Consider the following 16,797-nt stretch of genomic DNA (forward strand, 5'->3'; position numbering starts at 1 on the left):
TATCGGTTTTAATCGAGCTCAACATAACTACAATATTGCCCCACTCCACATGAAGGCTGTCATTATATAATTCATACACATGATGTGTAAATAAGGTTTATGTTTTGCATGTACAAGGCGGTAATGTAAAGTTATGGCATTATAATTCAGAGTTGTAGTGGACCTTCAAAACCACCGAGGCCACTCCACATTGAGCTTAAAACGTGTTGGTGCACTTTGGATGGAAAAGACGCATTCTCGATCCAGCTAGCAGATACAATCGTCTTTACAATAATTGCAAAGAGCAGTTGATTTCAGCAAGAAAAATGGTTGTAATAGCATTCTTCTACCCCTCCTGGTCTCCTCCTTTTTCTCAGTCTATCCTATTCACTAAACTCTACCCCATACTGTCATCTCTGACACCCGAGATTGCTAGCTGAGCCCCGTCATTAGCAGCCAAGTGTGCGTCTCATGAACAGCTGCATATCTCGCTGAGCGAACCCCCTCCCTCTCCCGGAAGTGGAACATGTGCACATACACACTCAAAAAAATGATGCACGTGCACACATTTGCACACTACATCCACTTGTGTGGCAAAACTCTATCATGCAGCGCCAGTAATGAGGAATGGTGAGCAGGGAGCATGGACGGAGTTTGCAGGGAACGATGGGGGAGAGCACCAGACCAAGGATGAGGCTGGCAGAGAACACACAAGCATCGATCGCTTTCGGGAGACAAAGCGCCGGCCATTTCGGTGTGCGAAGTGGCTTGCTGACCAATATTTTTCCCATTCCCTCGCTCTCTCTCTTTTTCTATCCTGCTCAAGAACATCAGACAAATTTGCTGTCACTGGGTCAGTGCAATCACAGGCCTGACTTGTGCCTAGGAAGGTCCCCATAACGCTTGCCTCTGCATGAGATGTACGACTGGCATATTTTGCTCCATTTGCCTTCTGTTGAAGCCAAAAAAATTCACCTCAAATGTCATGCTGGCTAATATTATTAATCTATAAATATTATTGGGTTACAATTTACCCTTCTTCATGATCCACGTGCAGCTCTCTGGCTAAACTGCTCCTATTTGTCTGTGACCATCCGCTGACCACCCACCCCATATGTTATCCAGCTCTTTTATGGGCCTTTACATCTGCATAAAAAGGCTTTTAGTTTACTTTTTACTTTTAGAAAAAATGTTTTTTTTCTTTCAGTCCTTGATTTTTACCCTATTTATAACTTTAAACTAGTGCTAAAACATATTGTTTGTTTAATTATCAATATGTGCTTTGTCTCACGATGATAAGACGTTTTCGTTTGAGATGTATTGATGTCTACAGCACATGGCTATGGATAGTGAGAATTTTCTGTTTGCTAATCCCGTGGACCACCAACCCAAAGAAGCAGGTGCATTGATCGTATGGCTTTGAAAAACAATCTTAATGCAAAATTTCCATCGACGCTGGTCTTGCATGTCTGGCTCGGATTTAATACACTTACAAAAGATGATTAAATCCCATTTCTGGCTCATCAAAATTGTTCTGCATAAAATGTTGGAATTAAAGTCATCAGATACCTGTGATCCTATTCCGAGCTTACAACAGGCTACAATAATATGGATAACCAAAGAGTTCATTCAGGTGTACTCAACACCTGACTGTCGGTTTGCATAATTTCTGCCTGGTGTCTTTGTCGAAACTGCTGATGCTGTGTTCAGATTCCCTTTCTTTTTCTTCTTTCCTATTTGCTGGGGTGTTGTGCCGCTGATGCGGTGCCCTCTGTAGGTTAGGGCAGGAATTTGTAATTTGTTCACGGTGCCGGCGATAGCTCGCCTACTCTTCCCAAACGACACCATTGGATCTTTAACGTCCACCAACTAATGGTAGCAGACGCGATGACCACCTTACTGTCCATCCGACGGACGACACATTGATGAATCTCCCTGCCTGCTAAACACTGAGATAATAGTTTTTAGCTGGGTCGTTATTTGAACCCAGGAGAGATAGCTTAAAGGTGAGTGTGCATACCTCGGCTATCCTAACAGCCATGAGACTCCCCTGTAAATCATGGTAGGGATTTTCTTATTTGGCTGGTGTAGCAGCACACGGTGGCTTACTTTGTCCACAAGGCACGAGGAGCATTTAAAATGTTCTACAAATGTGACACTCACAGTATTCCAAGAAACCACAAAGTATAACGTAAATACATTGATATCTTCTCTTATTAAATGCATATGCTTATACAGTACTGTCTATTGTTGAATGAAAAGTTGGCACATTAAAGTACTGTGATGATCTCACTTGTATAACCCAATGTACCACCCAGTGTACCACCTGAAGAAGCAAGTACTAGTAGATGGGATACCTGGGCTTAATGCAGCCGATTATGGCCTGGATGCCAAGTGGTTGAAATCAACAGGCTGTTTAACCAAATGCTGAATTCCAGACAATGATGGACTCTATGCCACGGCACATACAGGCCATACTGCCCACACGTGGTGGTCCAACGCCATATTAAGTGACTTTACATTGGTGTTTCCATTTTTTGTCCACTACCTGCATGTTACACTATCAGAAATGCTTGTCTGTCAAACAATTCCATGAGTTCAAATCTTTATCTACACAAAACAAAATTTCAGATTACAGCACTACACATTCCACTAACCTCCACCATTCTTCACCAATAACCTTGACCATTCATTGTGTGCACTCTAAAAACATGTTATAATTATGCTTTGAGTAACACAGGCAAATAACAATATAATAACAGGTAAAACAATTTCAACCCAGCTACAATCTGTCAAGCTGGAGTTTCCCAGGCAGGGTGATTCATCAATGTGTGTGCCGTCCCTCGGATGGAGGTTGAACTGGGAGTCCCGTCTGCCAGCATTTGTTGGTGGACGTTAAAGATCTCTTGGTGTCCTTTGTGACAAGTTGGCGAGTTATCGCCGTCACTGTGGCCAAATTCCGAATTGCTGCTTAACCAGAAGAGAGCATTGCATCAGCAGTACAGCCATTTCCTCAGCCAATGTTGCGCCGCTGCAGCCATGTACGGCATACGAAAGAAGAAGAACAAGTAAAACCCAGAAGGATCTTTTGAAGGAAATGCAAGTGGCAATTATGATCTCTTCATGAATCAGTTTGATGATTTGCAGACTCGCCTTTACATAGCTTGAGTTTCCACTTAGTCTTGCATAGTTTCGTTCTTACACTACCGTCATCTACCATTCTCATGACCTGCAGTATTTAACATTATGTGAACGGGAAATGAAATGGGAAAGAAGCCGAAGTTTAAACTGGAGAGTTCATAGAACACCTTACCCCACACAGTCTTGAGAAAAAAAGGACATGGGTCGGGTCTGCGAGCAGTAAACTTGATTGGTCAAGATCATGTAAAATGCCGTGATATTTTGTCCAAGTATGATACTGCTAAACGAAAGGTTTTTTGAAAGTACTAATAAGGCGACTTGTGTTCTACAGTGTTCAAATATATAACTCAATGGAAATAAAATAAAGATTTTAAAGGGTTGAGAACATTTTTGGGGAAGTTTACAGCCATTGATGCAGTGCCAATAATACCACCATATTTAACACGTTACATTAATTCTTCATGCCAGTTGTTTGTGTCCTTTATGACGTCATTAAAAACAGTAAGTTTCCTGTTTGGAATAATTTTCAATTTTGTTTGACTGCCAGACAGGCAGATGGAGTAAAAAATAAATTATCTCACTCCTCTGTGCGCATGCATGATCATGACAAATTCAGAGCCAAAGTACTGTCCTGCAAAACTGCAGGTTCGTTTTCCCATTCGTGTTCAAAATATAACATTCAATTGGAATCAAGTTGTTCCTCGATCATAAACTGACATTGTGGACAGACAGGCAGACAAAGTGAACCAGTTGCTTAACCCCGGTTTTCGCTTTGCATGCGTGGCGTAAAAACTGACAATTACTATATTTGACAATTCAATCCTGAATTTTGTACCATTAAAGCACCAAATGCAACTTCATGGAATTTCCTGGAATTTCTGTCTGAGGAAGCCACGTCTTAACTTTGTGAATCCCTGATTGGCTGTGAAAAGCATCTGATTTCCGAGGTGCCTCCACATCAATTCCTGGGAAATTCACTGAAGTTTCATGTACAGTGCTGCAAATTGGTGTATTGTTTCACTTTAGGATGTAGAGTGAATAAATATATAATTATGAAATCAATAATTATCAGTTAATCAAACTTGAATTTTTTTTTTGGAATACCTTGTCAAGGCTCATATGAGAGCAAACACACAATGCACAGCAAGGGGGGCATGAGACAAGAGGGGCAGGAGTGGGAAAGACAAAACAGTGGGGAACAGAGATGTAAGGAGATCTGTAGAAGGGAGAGGGATGGGGCGAGGAACATGGGGAATACAAGATGGACATTACAGGGACTTTCAGGAAGGAAAGCAGGGAATATGAAGGAGGTGGGTTTGGGGTGGATTAATGGGGGTAGAAAAGATCGAGGATTTGGATGGGGAATGATAAGAGGTGGTGGTGAACAGCTGTTTTGAAGGCCTGGAGGGAAGAATGTGATTGAACAGAGTGAGGGAGCTTATTCCAAAGGTGGGGGAAAAAAGAGGAATGAAAGAGTGAAGGTGAGCAGTGATTCGTGATTTTCGTAGTTTTACCAGAAGGGGGTTGTTGGTGGACCTTGAGCATTCTGCAGAAACATGGTGGGGAAAAATCGCAGACACAGCAAGGGGGGGTGGCAGACCGGAGAGGAGACGGTAGAAGACAGAAAGACCACTGACCAGCCTGCGGTCAGACAGTGAGAGGCCCAAAGATTCAGCCTCATCGTGGGAGATGCAAATGATTCGAAGTGCCTTGGTTTTGACAGCGTGAAGCCGAGAAACATGGGAGGCAGGAGCACCAGCCAAGAGGGGAGAACAGTACTCCATCAGACTGCAGACGAAACCTTTGTATGTGGTCAGGAGCTCAGGTGGGCCAAGGAAGGACTTTACACGATTGAGGATTCCCAGTCAACAACTGTCTTTGGAGGCCAGGTTAGAAATGTGGCTTTCCCAGGAAAGATCATGGCAGATAGTGAGACCCAGATGTTTGAAAGAAAAGACTTCTTCCAGAGGATTGTTGAGAAAGTGGATTGGGTTTTTTTCCAAATGGACCTTTCATAGAGACAGAGTGAGAGTGTGAGATTTGTCCGCATTGAAAGATATATTCCACGTGTTGGACCAGTTTATGATTTTACCCAGATCTGCAGTGAGCGAAGAAGCTGCTGCTTGCTGGTCTGAGGGATGACAGATGGTACGGCAGAGGGTGGAGTCATCAGCAAAGAGATAAAGAAGATCTTCCAGAGAGTCGGAGAGATCATTGATCAAAACCAGAAAAAGAACAGGGCCCAGAACGCTACCTTGAGGAACTCCAGCCTGGACAGGAAGAGGGGATGAAAGAACTCCATTTAGGGCCACATGTTGACTGTGACAGGAGAGGAAGTCTGTGAGCCATGATATGAGTGGAGATGGCCTTGGATACCATGGGAAGAGAGTTTGGTGAGCAGGGCAGGGTTCCAGACTGTGTCAAAAGCACGTGATATGTCCAGGGATATGGCTCTGATTTCATGTCTGGCATTGAGGACCTCCATCCATTGTTGGGACAGCAGAAACAGCATATCCAGGGTCGAGTGACCTGGTCTGAAACCAAATTGATGATCGGAAATCAAGCCATTTGAGAAGAGGAAGGATTTAGTGCCTGAAGCTATGATGGATTCCATAACCTTGCTGATGATTGGGAGAAAACCGATTGGTCTGTAGTTGCAGGGATCTGTTTTTGCACCTTTTTTATGCAGAGTGGGGATGTTTGCTGATTTCCAAGCAGACGGCAGATGACCTTGAGCAAATGAGAGGGTGAATAGAACAGAGAGGGTGAGCAAGAGCAGAGGAGCAGGTTTTTAGGACACGTGGGCTGATGCAGTCTGGACCGGTTGCAGAATCTGAGTCGACGTTTGACAGCGAGCTCTCCACTTTGTCAGGAGAAAAGGACACAGAGATCAGGGACAGTTAGGTGCGACTGGGTAAGGTGGGTACAGAAGGCAATGGGTTTTGGACACAAGATTTCGAAGCAAACACCGAGTTTAAGCATTCAACCTTTTCACGTGCTGTATCAGCAGTGTAGCCATTTGGGGTAAAGGAAGGGGTGGAGGGGGAACATACACCAGAAACAGATTTGATTAGATGCCACCAGGATTTGGGGTCGGGAGAGAGGTTTGAGAGTTCAGACTAGAGCTTCGAAAGATGTTGTTTTCTGGCTCTCCTGAGGGTAGATACACACTTGTTCCGAGGTTTTTGGAAGGAACTGAGATTACCCTCAGTTGGGTTTGCTTTCCATGAGGCAAAGGCAAGTTGTTTCAGGGCAACTGCCTCGCCACAAGCTTCAGTGAACCATGGGTGGGAGGAAGGGTAAGACAACTGAAGAGGAGAGGGAATAAATCTGTGCATGAGGGAGAGCAAGTTTCTTTGAAAGAATTCCCAGGAAGGGTTGATGTTGGTGAAAGTAGCGATGGGAGATCAGTCGAGAAGTTTGATGGCTGCTTTGAGACTCTAACAGTCAGCTTGAGTGAATGCCAGACTCGACGGCACTGAGGTGGTTCTCTGATAATAGCCAGAGAGATGCCCACTTTGACAAGCACGTGGTCAGAAGAACTGATTGAAGTGGAGGAAGAACGGCAGATATTTTCTGAGAAATTTGTCAAAATCAGATCCAGAAGAGCTAGAGTACCATTGGTTGAGATCCGGGTAGTGAAATTGACCGATTTGAGTCAGTCCCAATGAGTCGCAGAAAGCTTTTTCTAAAGTGCCATGACAGATGAAAGAGGTACCCACACCCAGCCAACTGGCATGATGACAATTGAAGTCATCACATGTGAGGAAGAGAGAGTTTGGATGAAAAGATAGAAGTTGGTCCATGTTTTCGGATAGTGAGGTGTAGATGGAGTCATCACTGTTTGATGGATGGTACAGTACACATATAAACACGAGGTGGGAGTGGAGGGGAAGCTGTAGCCAGAGGTATTCCTGGGGGTGTGGGGGAGTGAGAGCAGTGCATGGAGAGTGCGGAATAGAGTCTTTGATGAAGAGAGAAACTCCTTCACCAGGATGAGGCTCATTTCTGTCATACCGGAGGTGGGAGTAACCAGAGAGAGATACTTGGGAGTCAGACACGTCTTGGGGGAGGAAAGTTTCTCTTAGGAAGATTATGTCTGGTTTGTCAGTGGCAACCTGTATGGAAAGATCTGTAAGGTTTGAGCGAAGGCCCTTTGACCTTTCCCTCATACCTTGCCTAAAAAGTCCAACTGTTACAGCGTTTCTTCTCTCCATTCTCTTAATTCGCCTTTATTGCATCCATCAAGAACTGTCTTTAATCGCATCTGTGACCTAGAAATTAAAAAAATCGCAGTTTGCAATGAACGTTTGCATTCCATCAACCATTCTGTTTTTCCAACTTCAGTGCCAACTCACACCTCTCACCCCTCCCTCTCAAAGCAACCATCATACTCTTCTCCCTCCAAGCCTCCCTCTCACCTTTCTCAAAAATTCCCTCCTCACCTTTCTCCCTCAACTCTCTCCACTCACCCTTCTCGGACCATTCACCTCCCTCACTCACCCTTCTTAAAGTTTCCCCCCCTCTCATCCACAAAGCTGCCTCCTTACCCTGCCCTCTCACCTCCATCTCAACACTCCATCTCCTCAAATCCTCAACTGCCTTCTGCCCCCTCTCTTGCCCCCTCTCCCCTAGCACCACAGAGCTTTTTCTCCTCCTCATCCGGCCCCCTCTCCGAGCTATTCTGCAATCCCGCACACTCTTTCAACAACACTTCTTCCCTCCACCTCCCCCCTCCTCCCTTGTCCTATCATCCCCCTCTCCTCCCATCCCCTGCACCCAAAGCGTCCTCCCCTCCGTCTTCAATCTTGTCATCCTTTTTTTTCATCAATCTTATGCATATGTTCCTGATTTAATGGCCCCAGTTATTTCCACATTTTTTGGGAGTCGGCCAAGGGACAATTTTGGCCCATGTCATTCATGAACCGGGTGGCCAGGCGAGCTGACGATAAACTGAAGGCGGCAAAGATTCGTAATTTTCTCAGCATGCCGGCGATAACTCACTTAATCTTTGGGAAAGACACCGTGGAATATTTAACATCCACCAACAACCAGTGCCAGGAGATGGGTCCTCCGCCAACTTCCGTCCGGTGGATGGCACACACATTGATACATCGCCATGCATGCGGAACACCAGGATGACATTGCAGCTGAGTCATGATTCGCACTCACCCTAATTATTGTGCAAATGTTACCAGGGCTCTATTTTCTCTGTCACAATCCATCCAATGCTCAAAATCTCTGGACATTATCGAGGTTTTGATGTTGTATTAAAGACCAAGTACAATTGCTGTTAAAATTAACGGGGCATCATTTTAGAGATTTAATGGATGCCAAAAGGATCATCCACATACAATATTACATTTCCAAAGAGACAGAATTTTCGAGATGTCATTTGTCGATGAAGCTCATTCATCCCGGTGAATGTTTGGCAGTGCATTTCGCCTGTTGCTAAAGCTTTTCATTCCAAACCAAAATGACAAACTTTCACACTTGCATGCTTTTAATGCCGTTCAAAGTGAATTACATATAACGGCTTTGGTACGTTGGATCCATGAATTGGCTTCTCCTTGAACAGAATGGGAACACTAAAAAACATCTCATTAAACTTTTAGTTTCCCCTGATCGTAGTGCTGTGTGCTGTGTGTAAAAGTCATTTGTTTTGTGCGGCAAAACACAAATACACAGTTGAATGCTGTTTTTACTTTATTTCCCTTATTCGGCCCAGACGTGTCTGGATCCAATGAGCTCAATGCGTTAAAAAATGGTGCATAATGAAACGGGAAGGAGGATATTGAAAATAGGACTCCGAACGTACATGTCCCAAACCAGGTTCCGACATGTTTTTTCTTTTCTTTTCATTACTCAATGTGGGAAGACATCAACTACATTCGAAGCTCCAGAAATGGAATAATGTGTGATTTTTGCTTGCTTTTAAATAAAAAGTAGATTTCTGAATGAAAAAAGTGCAGATGGTAGTTTAAAAGTCTAAGCTCAGGGCACAATGGTTCGAGGGTCTGCTCTGAGTCTAGGAGGGCGGCGATTCGAAACTGACCCCGGCTGAGTCATTCCAAATACTTTTAAAATGGTACGTTCTCCTTCCTTACTTGATGCTCAGCATTTCAAAAGGATAGAGCACACACAAACAGCCATGGGTTGGCAACCATGGCAAAGATTTTGATGAACCTAATAGCCTCTTTCTGCATTGGAAGTCCATATATATATATATATATATATATATATATATATATATATATATATATATATATATATATATATATATATATATATATATATATATATATATATATATATATATATATATATATATACACGAGGTCCACCTAAAAAGTAACAGGACTGAGTGTGCTTTGTGCTCCACTTACACAACTTGAATGAACGGGTTGCGTTACAGTCTTTCGCAACATTCCAGCAATATATATATATATATATATATATATATATATATATATATATATATATATATATATATATATATATATATATATATATATATATATATATATATATATATATATGACTGGTGATGGTTGACTGCGCTCATTGTGTGATTTTTTTTTACAGGTCGTGCTTTAAACGTTGGCTCATCTGAGTCGTCACGCTATGAGTCGTGAGATGAGAGCCAATCTGAAGTTTCTTGCAAACCTTGGCAAAACACCTTCTGAATCCTTTGCAATGCTACAGCAAGTGTACAGGGAAGAAACGATGTCACGTACACGTGCATTTGAATGGCATAAGAGGTTCAAAGAGGGACAGGAGGAGGTTGAAGATGATCCACAGTCTGGAAGACCTTCAAAAACAAGCAGAACGGTGGACAACATTGAGCGTGTGAAGCAGATGGTGTGCGCAGATCATCGACTCACGGTGCGGATAATTGCTGAGGAACTTTTCATCAACATGGACACTGTCTGGAGCATCGTCACTGAAAATCTCGAAATGCGCAAGGTGTGCGCAAAGATGGTCCCCAAGCTGCTGTCCAAGGACCAGAAACAGCAAAGAGTCACTGTCTGTCAAGACATTATTGAGCGCCTCGAGGACGATCCAGACCTTCTCGGGAGAGCCATTACTGGCGATGAATCGTGGATATTCGAATACAATCCCGAGATCAAACGGCAGAGTCATCAGTGGAAAAGTCCGGCATCACCAAGACCAAAGAAAGCAGGGATGTCGAAGTCGAAGGTCAAGGTGATGCTCATCGCGTTTTTTGCCATCAAGGGCATCATCCACTTCTACCACAGGGTCAAACAGTAAATCAATACGTGTACAAGGAGATCTTCCGGCACCTCATGAGATCCGTCCGGGACAAGAGGAGGGATCTGTGGGAGAATAACGCCTGGGTGCTTCACCATGACAATGCCCCTGCTCACAGTGCCCTGAGCATCCGACAGTTTCTGGCAGAGAGGAACGTGTCATCTCTGGAGCAACCCCAGTATTCGCCAGACTTGGCCCCTTGTGATTTTTCCTATTCCCCAAGCTCAAGGTGGTGATCAAGGGGACTCGATTTCCTGATGTGGAGGCCATCAAAAGGGCCGTGACGACGGAGCTCCGGAGGATTCCAGAAGAAGCCTTCCAGGGGTGTATCGAAGCATGTAAGAAGAGGATGGACAAGTGTGTGAGACTGGAGGGAAACTATTTTGAAGGGGACAAGCTGTGATTTCAATATATTTTTTGGAATAAAATTTCTGTGAAGTCAGTCCCATTACTTGTTAGACGGACCTCATGTATATATATATATATATATATATATATATATATATATATATATATATATATATATATATATATATATATATATATATATATATTTCAAATACTAGCTGCTTTGATTTTCCCATCTCAGCACTTGCGTCATAATGATGCAAACCTCCTAGGTTGAAATTCCATTGACCGTTTAAATGGTCGTCGTCCCTTAATGTCACTCCGATTAAGGAAAAGTACAATAATGTTTCCTCGTGTCATTATATTGAATGTGATTATATATATTATAATTGAGCATTCAATTCCTGCACAAAGGCATGTGGTAATAAAAGGAGGGCAACATAATTTCATGCACACAATAAGCATCTCAATTGATGGGACAGTGTTGACACTGTTCTTCTTTATGTTCTCAGCACCTAAGTTGTATTATCATGGTGTAGCACTTCGTTGGTTGTGTGATGAAAAGAAAATGGCTTCCATCACAAGCATACACTGTATGTGCTTCCTTTTGGACTAGGCCGAGAACCATTCCACACGTCTCACGCAAAATACACAGTATGTTTTGTTGTAATTAAGTTAATGAGAAGTTGAGAACTGGTAAATTACACCAGCATTTACAGGAAAGACCAGGGATTGGACCGCATGGAGACGGCTGAAATAGGCTGAGACAATTCATGCTTTATTTGCCAATAATGAGGGAAAATGGCTCCAGTTTTTGTGCTACAAGCAGATACAGCACCTATAGAAAGTCTAAAACCCCTTTCATAATTTTCACCTTTTGTTGCCTTACAGCCTGGAATTAAGTTGCATTAAATCAGACCTTTTCCACCTTTATTTACACATCATAATCCACAACTTCCAAATAAAAAACAAATTCTACAAATTTCAGATAATTAATTTAAAATACAAAACTTGAATATCTTGGTTGGATAAATGTCCACCCCCCTGAGTTAATACTTGGTGGAGGCACGTTTGACAGCAATTACAGCTGTGGGTCTGTTGGGATATGTCTCCAGCAACTTTGCACACCTTTATTGAGCAATATTTGCCCATTCTTCTGCACAAAACTGTTCAAGCTCAGTCAAGTTGTGTGGGGCACGATGATGTACAGCAGACTTCAAGTCATGCCACAGATTTTCGATTGGATTTAGGTCGGGGCTTTGACTGGGACACTCAAGAACATTCATCTTTTTGTTCCTGAGCCACCCCAGTGTAGCTTTGGCTGTGTGCTTCGGGTCATTGCCATGCTGAAAGGTGAACTTCTGTCCCAATTTCAGCTTTCATGCAGCAGGTTTACCTCCAGGATTTTTCTGTATTTTACTCCATCCATTTTTCCTTCTATCCTTACAAGTAGTCAAGTACTCCAGTCCCTGCTGATGAGAAACATCCCCATGACATGTGCTGCTACCACCATTATTCACAGTAGGGATGGTGTTCTACGGGTGATGTGCTGTGTTGCGTTTGTACCAAATGTAACGTTTTGCATTTCTGTCAAAAAGTTCCATCTTTGTTTTGTCAGGCCACAAAACGTTTTGCAACATGGCTTCAGAATCTCCAGTCGTTTTTTTTTTTTGCATCCCTCAATCGGGACTCAAAGTGGGCTTTTTTGAGTATTGGCTTCCTTCTTGCCACCCTACCATACAGGCCAGATTTGAGGAGTGCTTGGAATATTGTTGTCACATGACCACAGTGACCAGTCTTTGCCATTAAGGCCTGTAGCTCTTTCAATGTTGGCATTGCCCTTTTGGTGGCCTCTCTGATCAATCTTCTCCTTGCTTGGTCATCCAGTTTGGAGGGACAGCCTGATCTCGGCAGGGTTTTGGTGGTACCATACACCCCTTCCACTTATTCATGATTGTCTTGACTGTGCTCTAATGGATATTCAAGGACTTTAAAATGTTATCATTCTAATCCCCTGATCTGTGCCTTTCCACAACTTTATTCCGGAGGTCATTTGAAAGCTTATTGGTACTCATGGCTGAGTCTTTGCTGTGAAATGCACTACCCAGCAGAGGAAACCTACAGGAACAGCTGATGTTATTCTGAAATAATCCGAATCACTACAATTTAAAACAGGTGGAGGCCAATTAACCTCATGTGTTTTTTGAAAGTTGATTGGTTACACCTGAGCTAATTTACAATTTATATTATAAGGGGGGTGGACACTTATCCAACCAAGATATTCGAGTTTTGTATTTTAAATTAATTTTCTGAAATTTGTAGAATTAGTTTTTGACTTGGAAGTTGTAGGTTACAATGTTTAAATAAAGGAGGAAAAAACCTGATTTAATGTGATTTAATTCCAGGCAACAAGGCAACAAAAGGTGAAAAGTTTGAAAGGGGGTGTACATTTTCTGTAAGCGCTGCACATCGTCATAGTCTGTTCTAAACTAAGCCTTCATTGCCTATTGCTTTGATTCTCTGCAACATTCCCTCCAATAAGTCTGTGGAAAGCCTGTTTTTTGTGTGAATTATTCTCAACCAATGAGGTATTATGATGTTTAAATGAAAACATGGCCTGCAGCTATAACTTTTCACTGTGTTTCCTGCCAAGCTTCCTTGCAGGGCAGCACACCAGTGGTGATAGAACAGATGGAGATCTGTTTCAGCAAGGAGCTCAACTCCATCATATTTCTGGGAACGATGGCTGTGGAGTTTGGACATGAACTGGAGGACATGGAACTGCAGTTGGACTGCTGGGAGCGACCAGGATGCATCAGGAAGAAATCATTGGCACATCAGATAAGTGAGTCTTTGACAATGAAATCAAGGCAATTAATGGTAGAAATTTGATTTGTGGAGGCTATTAAAGGTGTTACTTCTTTTGATGGGGCTTTTGGAACACATATCATGACTATCTGTCTGGAAAATGCACATCTTGTAGGATTTACTGGTTGCATCATTCATGTCTTTCGGTTGTTGTACCGGGCATGCCAAAAAGGTCTCCCCACATAACCAGTCAGAGGCAAACGGAGAATTTTTGGTTTGGTAACGCATTTTGGGAGTCAGGATCTGTAAACAAGCGATAGCAGACATGACAACCAGAATTAGAGCCACCCTCTGAAAGATTGTGTGCTCTACAACGCTGCATCTCCTGTTGATACTGCACCCAGATGGCTGCTTTAATCGGATTCGATCCTGCTGATGATCGAGTCGAGCTCACTGGCAATGTCAGAGCTCGACTCGAGTTGCCCATGTTTTGTGATTGGAGAAAGGTTTAAAATAATTTTGGGACATCGTGGTTTGAAAGATGCGATGCTTGCATTATTGTTCTTTGTTGCATGCTATTTTATTTATTTGACATCTTTCGTTCCGATGCTATTACAACTTAGCATTTCACAAGTCAGAGCATGAAAGCCTTGTTTAGTGTCAGGCTAACTGCATGACATTCGTTAGGAATTCATTTTCCCAGGCACATTGATGGGAGTGATAGATATACAGTCTCGGCTGCTTTATGGCGCTTCCTTTCTACTCTCCTCAACAACAAGAGGCAGGCAGGACCACCTGTCAGTGGGCCATATTACCAGCTGTCAGCATCTAACTTAGGGTCATCATTTTGCACGAGACCAGGGCAATATGGCCCCTTCTGATCGAGTTGACTGTCATTGTTGACCCCATGAGATTCGCTTTTTAGTCACAGCATGGACTTGTACTTGAACTACTCCAACTAGGCCAGGACTGTTGCAGAGTTCTCCTCACTTGCATTGTCAGGAAACTGGCAACATAGTGAAGCTTAAGAGTGCTTTTTATGTTAGGGGGAAGTATTAATTATTGAAAGTGGAGATACTAAATATGGCTTTAATGTGGCTTCCAATGGTCGGTTCACATTAAATCATTTGGCAGAATATCTTGTACTCCTAATTATGTATTCCTCAAAGGAAGAGAAGAATACCTCGTCGTGCTCACTATTCCAGTATGACAGCTTGGTGCTAGCGTGTTTGCCTATGAGCTGTCGAGTTTTGGTTTCAAAATCCAACTCAGTGTCAAACATGAACAGCCATTCTGGTAAAATGCCAGCAAGGGGCGCTACACCTTGAAAATAGCTGTTCTTCTTCTTCTTCTTCTTGTGTATGGCAGCTTGGCTTGCTATCATTTTGTTGGGGGTAGCCGGGTAGCTATCATTTTGTTGGGGCACGACTATGCCGCTGATGCTGTGCCCCTTTACCAGTACACTGGTACTTATTTCCCTGAACTCGGAAGGATGACAGACTGAGTCAACCCCACCTGGTGTTAATTCAGCAGCTAACAAGGCTCAAACTCAGGACCCTAAGATCGCAGGCCAGCCACCCAAACCACTAAGCCAACACCAGGCTTCCAAACACTCTGTTAGGGTATAGTACAAAGCTAGATATCTCATCTTCTTCTTCTACTACTACTACTAATACTACTACTACTACTACTACTACTACTACTCCTACAAAAAACACATTTAATGCCCTCTTTTTATGCAGTGTCAGCCATGCTCATTCAGCATTATGTTTGGCCTAAATCTTTCATAAACCCGCTGGCCAGGCCACACATTTGACTGTTGCTGCTGAAGGAAGGAATCTATAATTCATTCAAAGTGCCTGCAGTAACCTGCCTACTCTTTGAGAATGACACCATGCAATGATCTTTACCATCCACAAAGTAATCCTTGCATACGGGACACGAGCATCATATCAATCTCAGGGATGGCACACTCTTTGATGCAACACCCTACCAGTAAAGCATCAATCTGAGAGTTCACACTCAATTTGGGAATCAAACCTCGGGTAGACAGTTCAAAGGTAAGTTCATTATCCCTGTACCAACATCTCGGATTAGATATATCTCATCCATACTCACTTGTTTTTATTAACAGATGGGATGATATTTTTTACAATTATATGTTTATGACTGGAAAGATAGCCTCGAGGTATGCACACTCACCTCTAAGTCATCTAGCTTAGGTTGGAATCCTGACCCAGGTACAAACTGTCAGCCTGGCGTTTCACAGGCAGGGTGGTTCATCAGTGTGTGTTCCATCATTCGGATGGACGTTAAACTGAGTGTCCCAATTGCTGGCATTAGTTGGTGGATGTCAAAGATTCCACGGTGTTCTCGGCAACGAGTATGTGAGCTATTGCCGACACTGAACAATTTCCAAATTCCTGCCTAACTACTGCGGGGAAGGCAATGGCAAACCACCCAGTATAACCATTACCAAGAAACTGCTTCGACTGAAACGACACTTTGTAGCAGAGTATGGTCCATCAGAATCAGAATATGTTTATGGGCAAGTACCATAGCCAGGAAATATTCGACATGAAAGTGACGTCAGCAAAGTAATATTGCAAATAAATAAAGCAGTGGTGATGCAACACATCAAGATCAATGGCTCACGACAATGTCTCAGTTATTACAACTTTCTGGTTGACAGTTGATCTGTTAGTACTTGTATGAAATGCTTTAGAAAAGTTCAATGGCTTTCTCCGGGGTTTCTCTATTGTCCTTCAATCCAAACTGCAGGCCCATAAAGGGGCAGCGACAACCCCCAGATGGGAGTTCTCGGCATGAGATGATATTAATTAGAAGCGCACAGCATGCTCTGACACGTGGCAGAAACACAGAACATCGGCGGGGCGTGAAAACGGCCACCTTCTCACGCCACATAACTCCCCCCAACTCCCCAACTCCCCAACCCCCCCTCCCACTCTCCCCCCCACCTTAAGATCCATCAACGGCGTAAGATTGATTTCCATCGTGCGTGTGATGTGAAGTTGCAGCGTGTGCTGTGCCTTGTCAATATGCATCGTTTCCTATCGGTTCTTCACGCAGGCCTCCACCTGACGTCACGTGCAGGCTTCCAAGCGATCAGATCATGATCTGTTAGTACATATCGTCAGTCACTTATAAATAGTCCTCTTTCTCATATAGGACTTGCACAGTAAAATTATACTGTAAGGTTGTACTATTTTATTGCACTAATCTACAACG

At 43.1% G+C, this 16,797-nt stretch overlaps 1 protein-coding gene across 1 annotated transcript in view; it reads left to right on the forward strand.

Moving 5' to 3' along the window:
* Positions 1-16,797, forward strand: part of LOC147016965 (WD repeat-containing protein 7-like) — a 301,923-nt gene that overhangs the window by 225,949 nt on the left and 59,177 nt on the right. Inside the window, exon 20 of the mRNA XM_085846266.1 lies at positions 13,394-13,585. Coding sequence (XP_085702392.1) covers positions 13,394-13,585 — 192 coding nt within the window. The remainder of the gene's footprint in view (positions 1-13,393; positions 13,586-16,797) is intronic.

The sequence above is a fragment of the Eptatretus burgeri genome, chromosome 11 (assembly GCF_056783735.1).
Source record: "Eptatretus burgeri isolate ZD-2024b chromosome 11, Ebu_testis_v1, whole genome shotgun sequence".
Taxonomy (NCBI): Eukaryota; Metazoa; Chordata; class Myxini; order Myxiniformes; family Myxinidae; genus Eptatretus; species Eptatretus burgeri.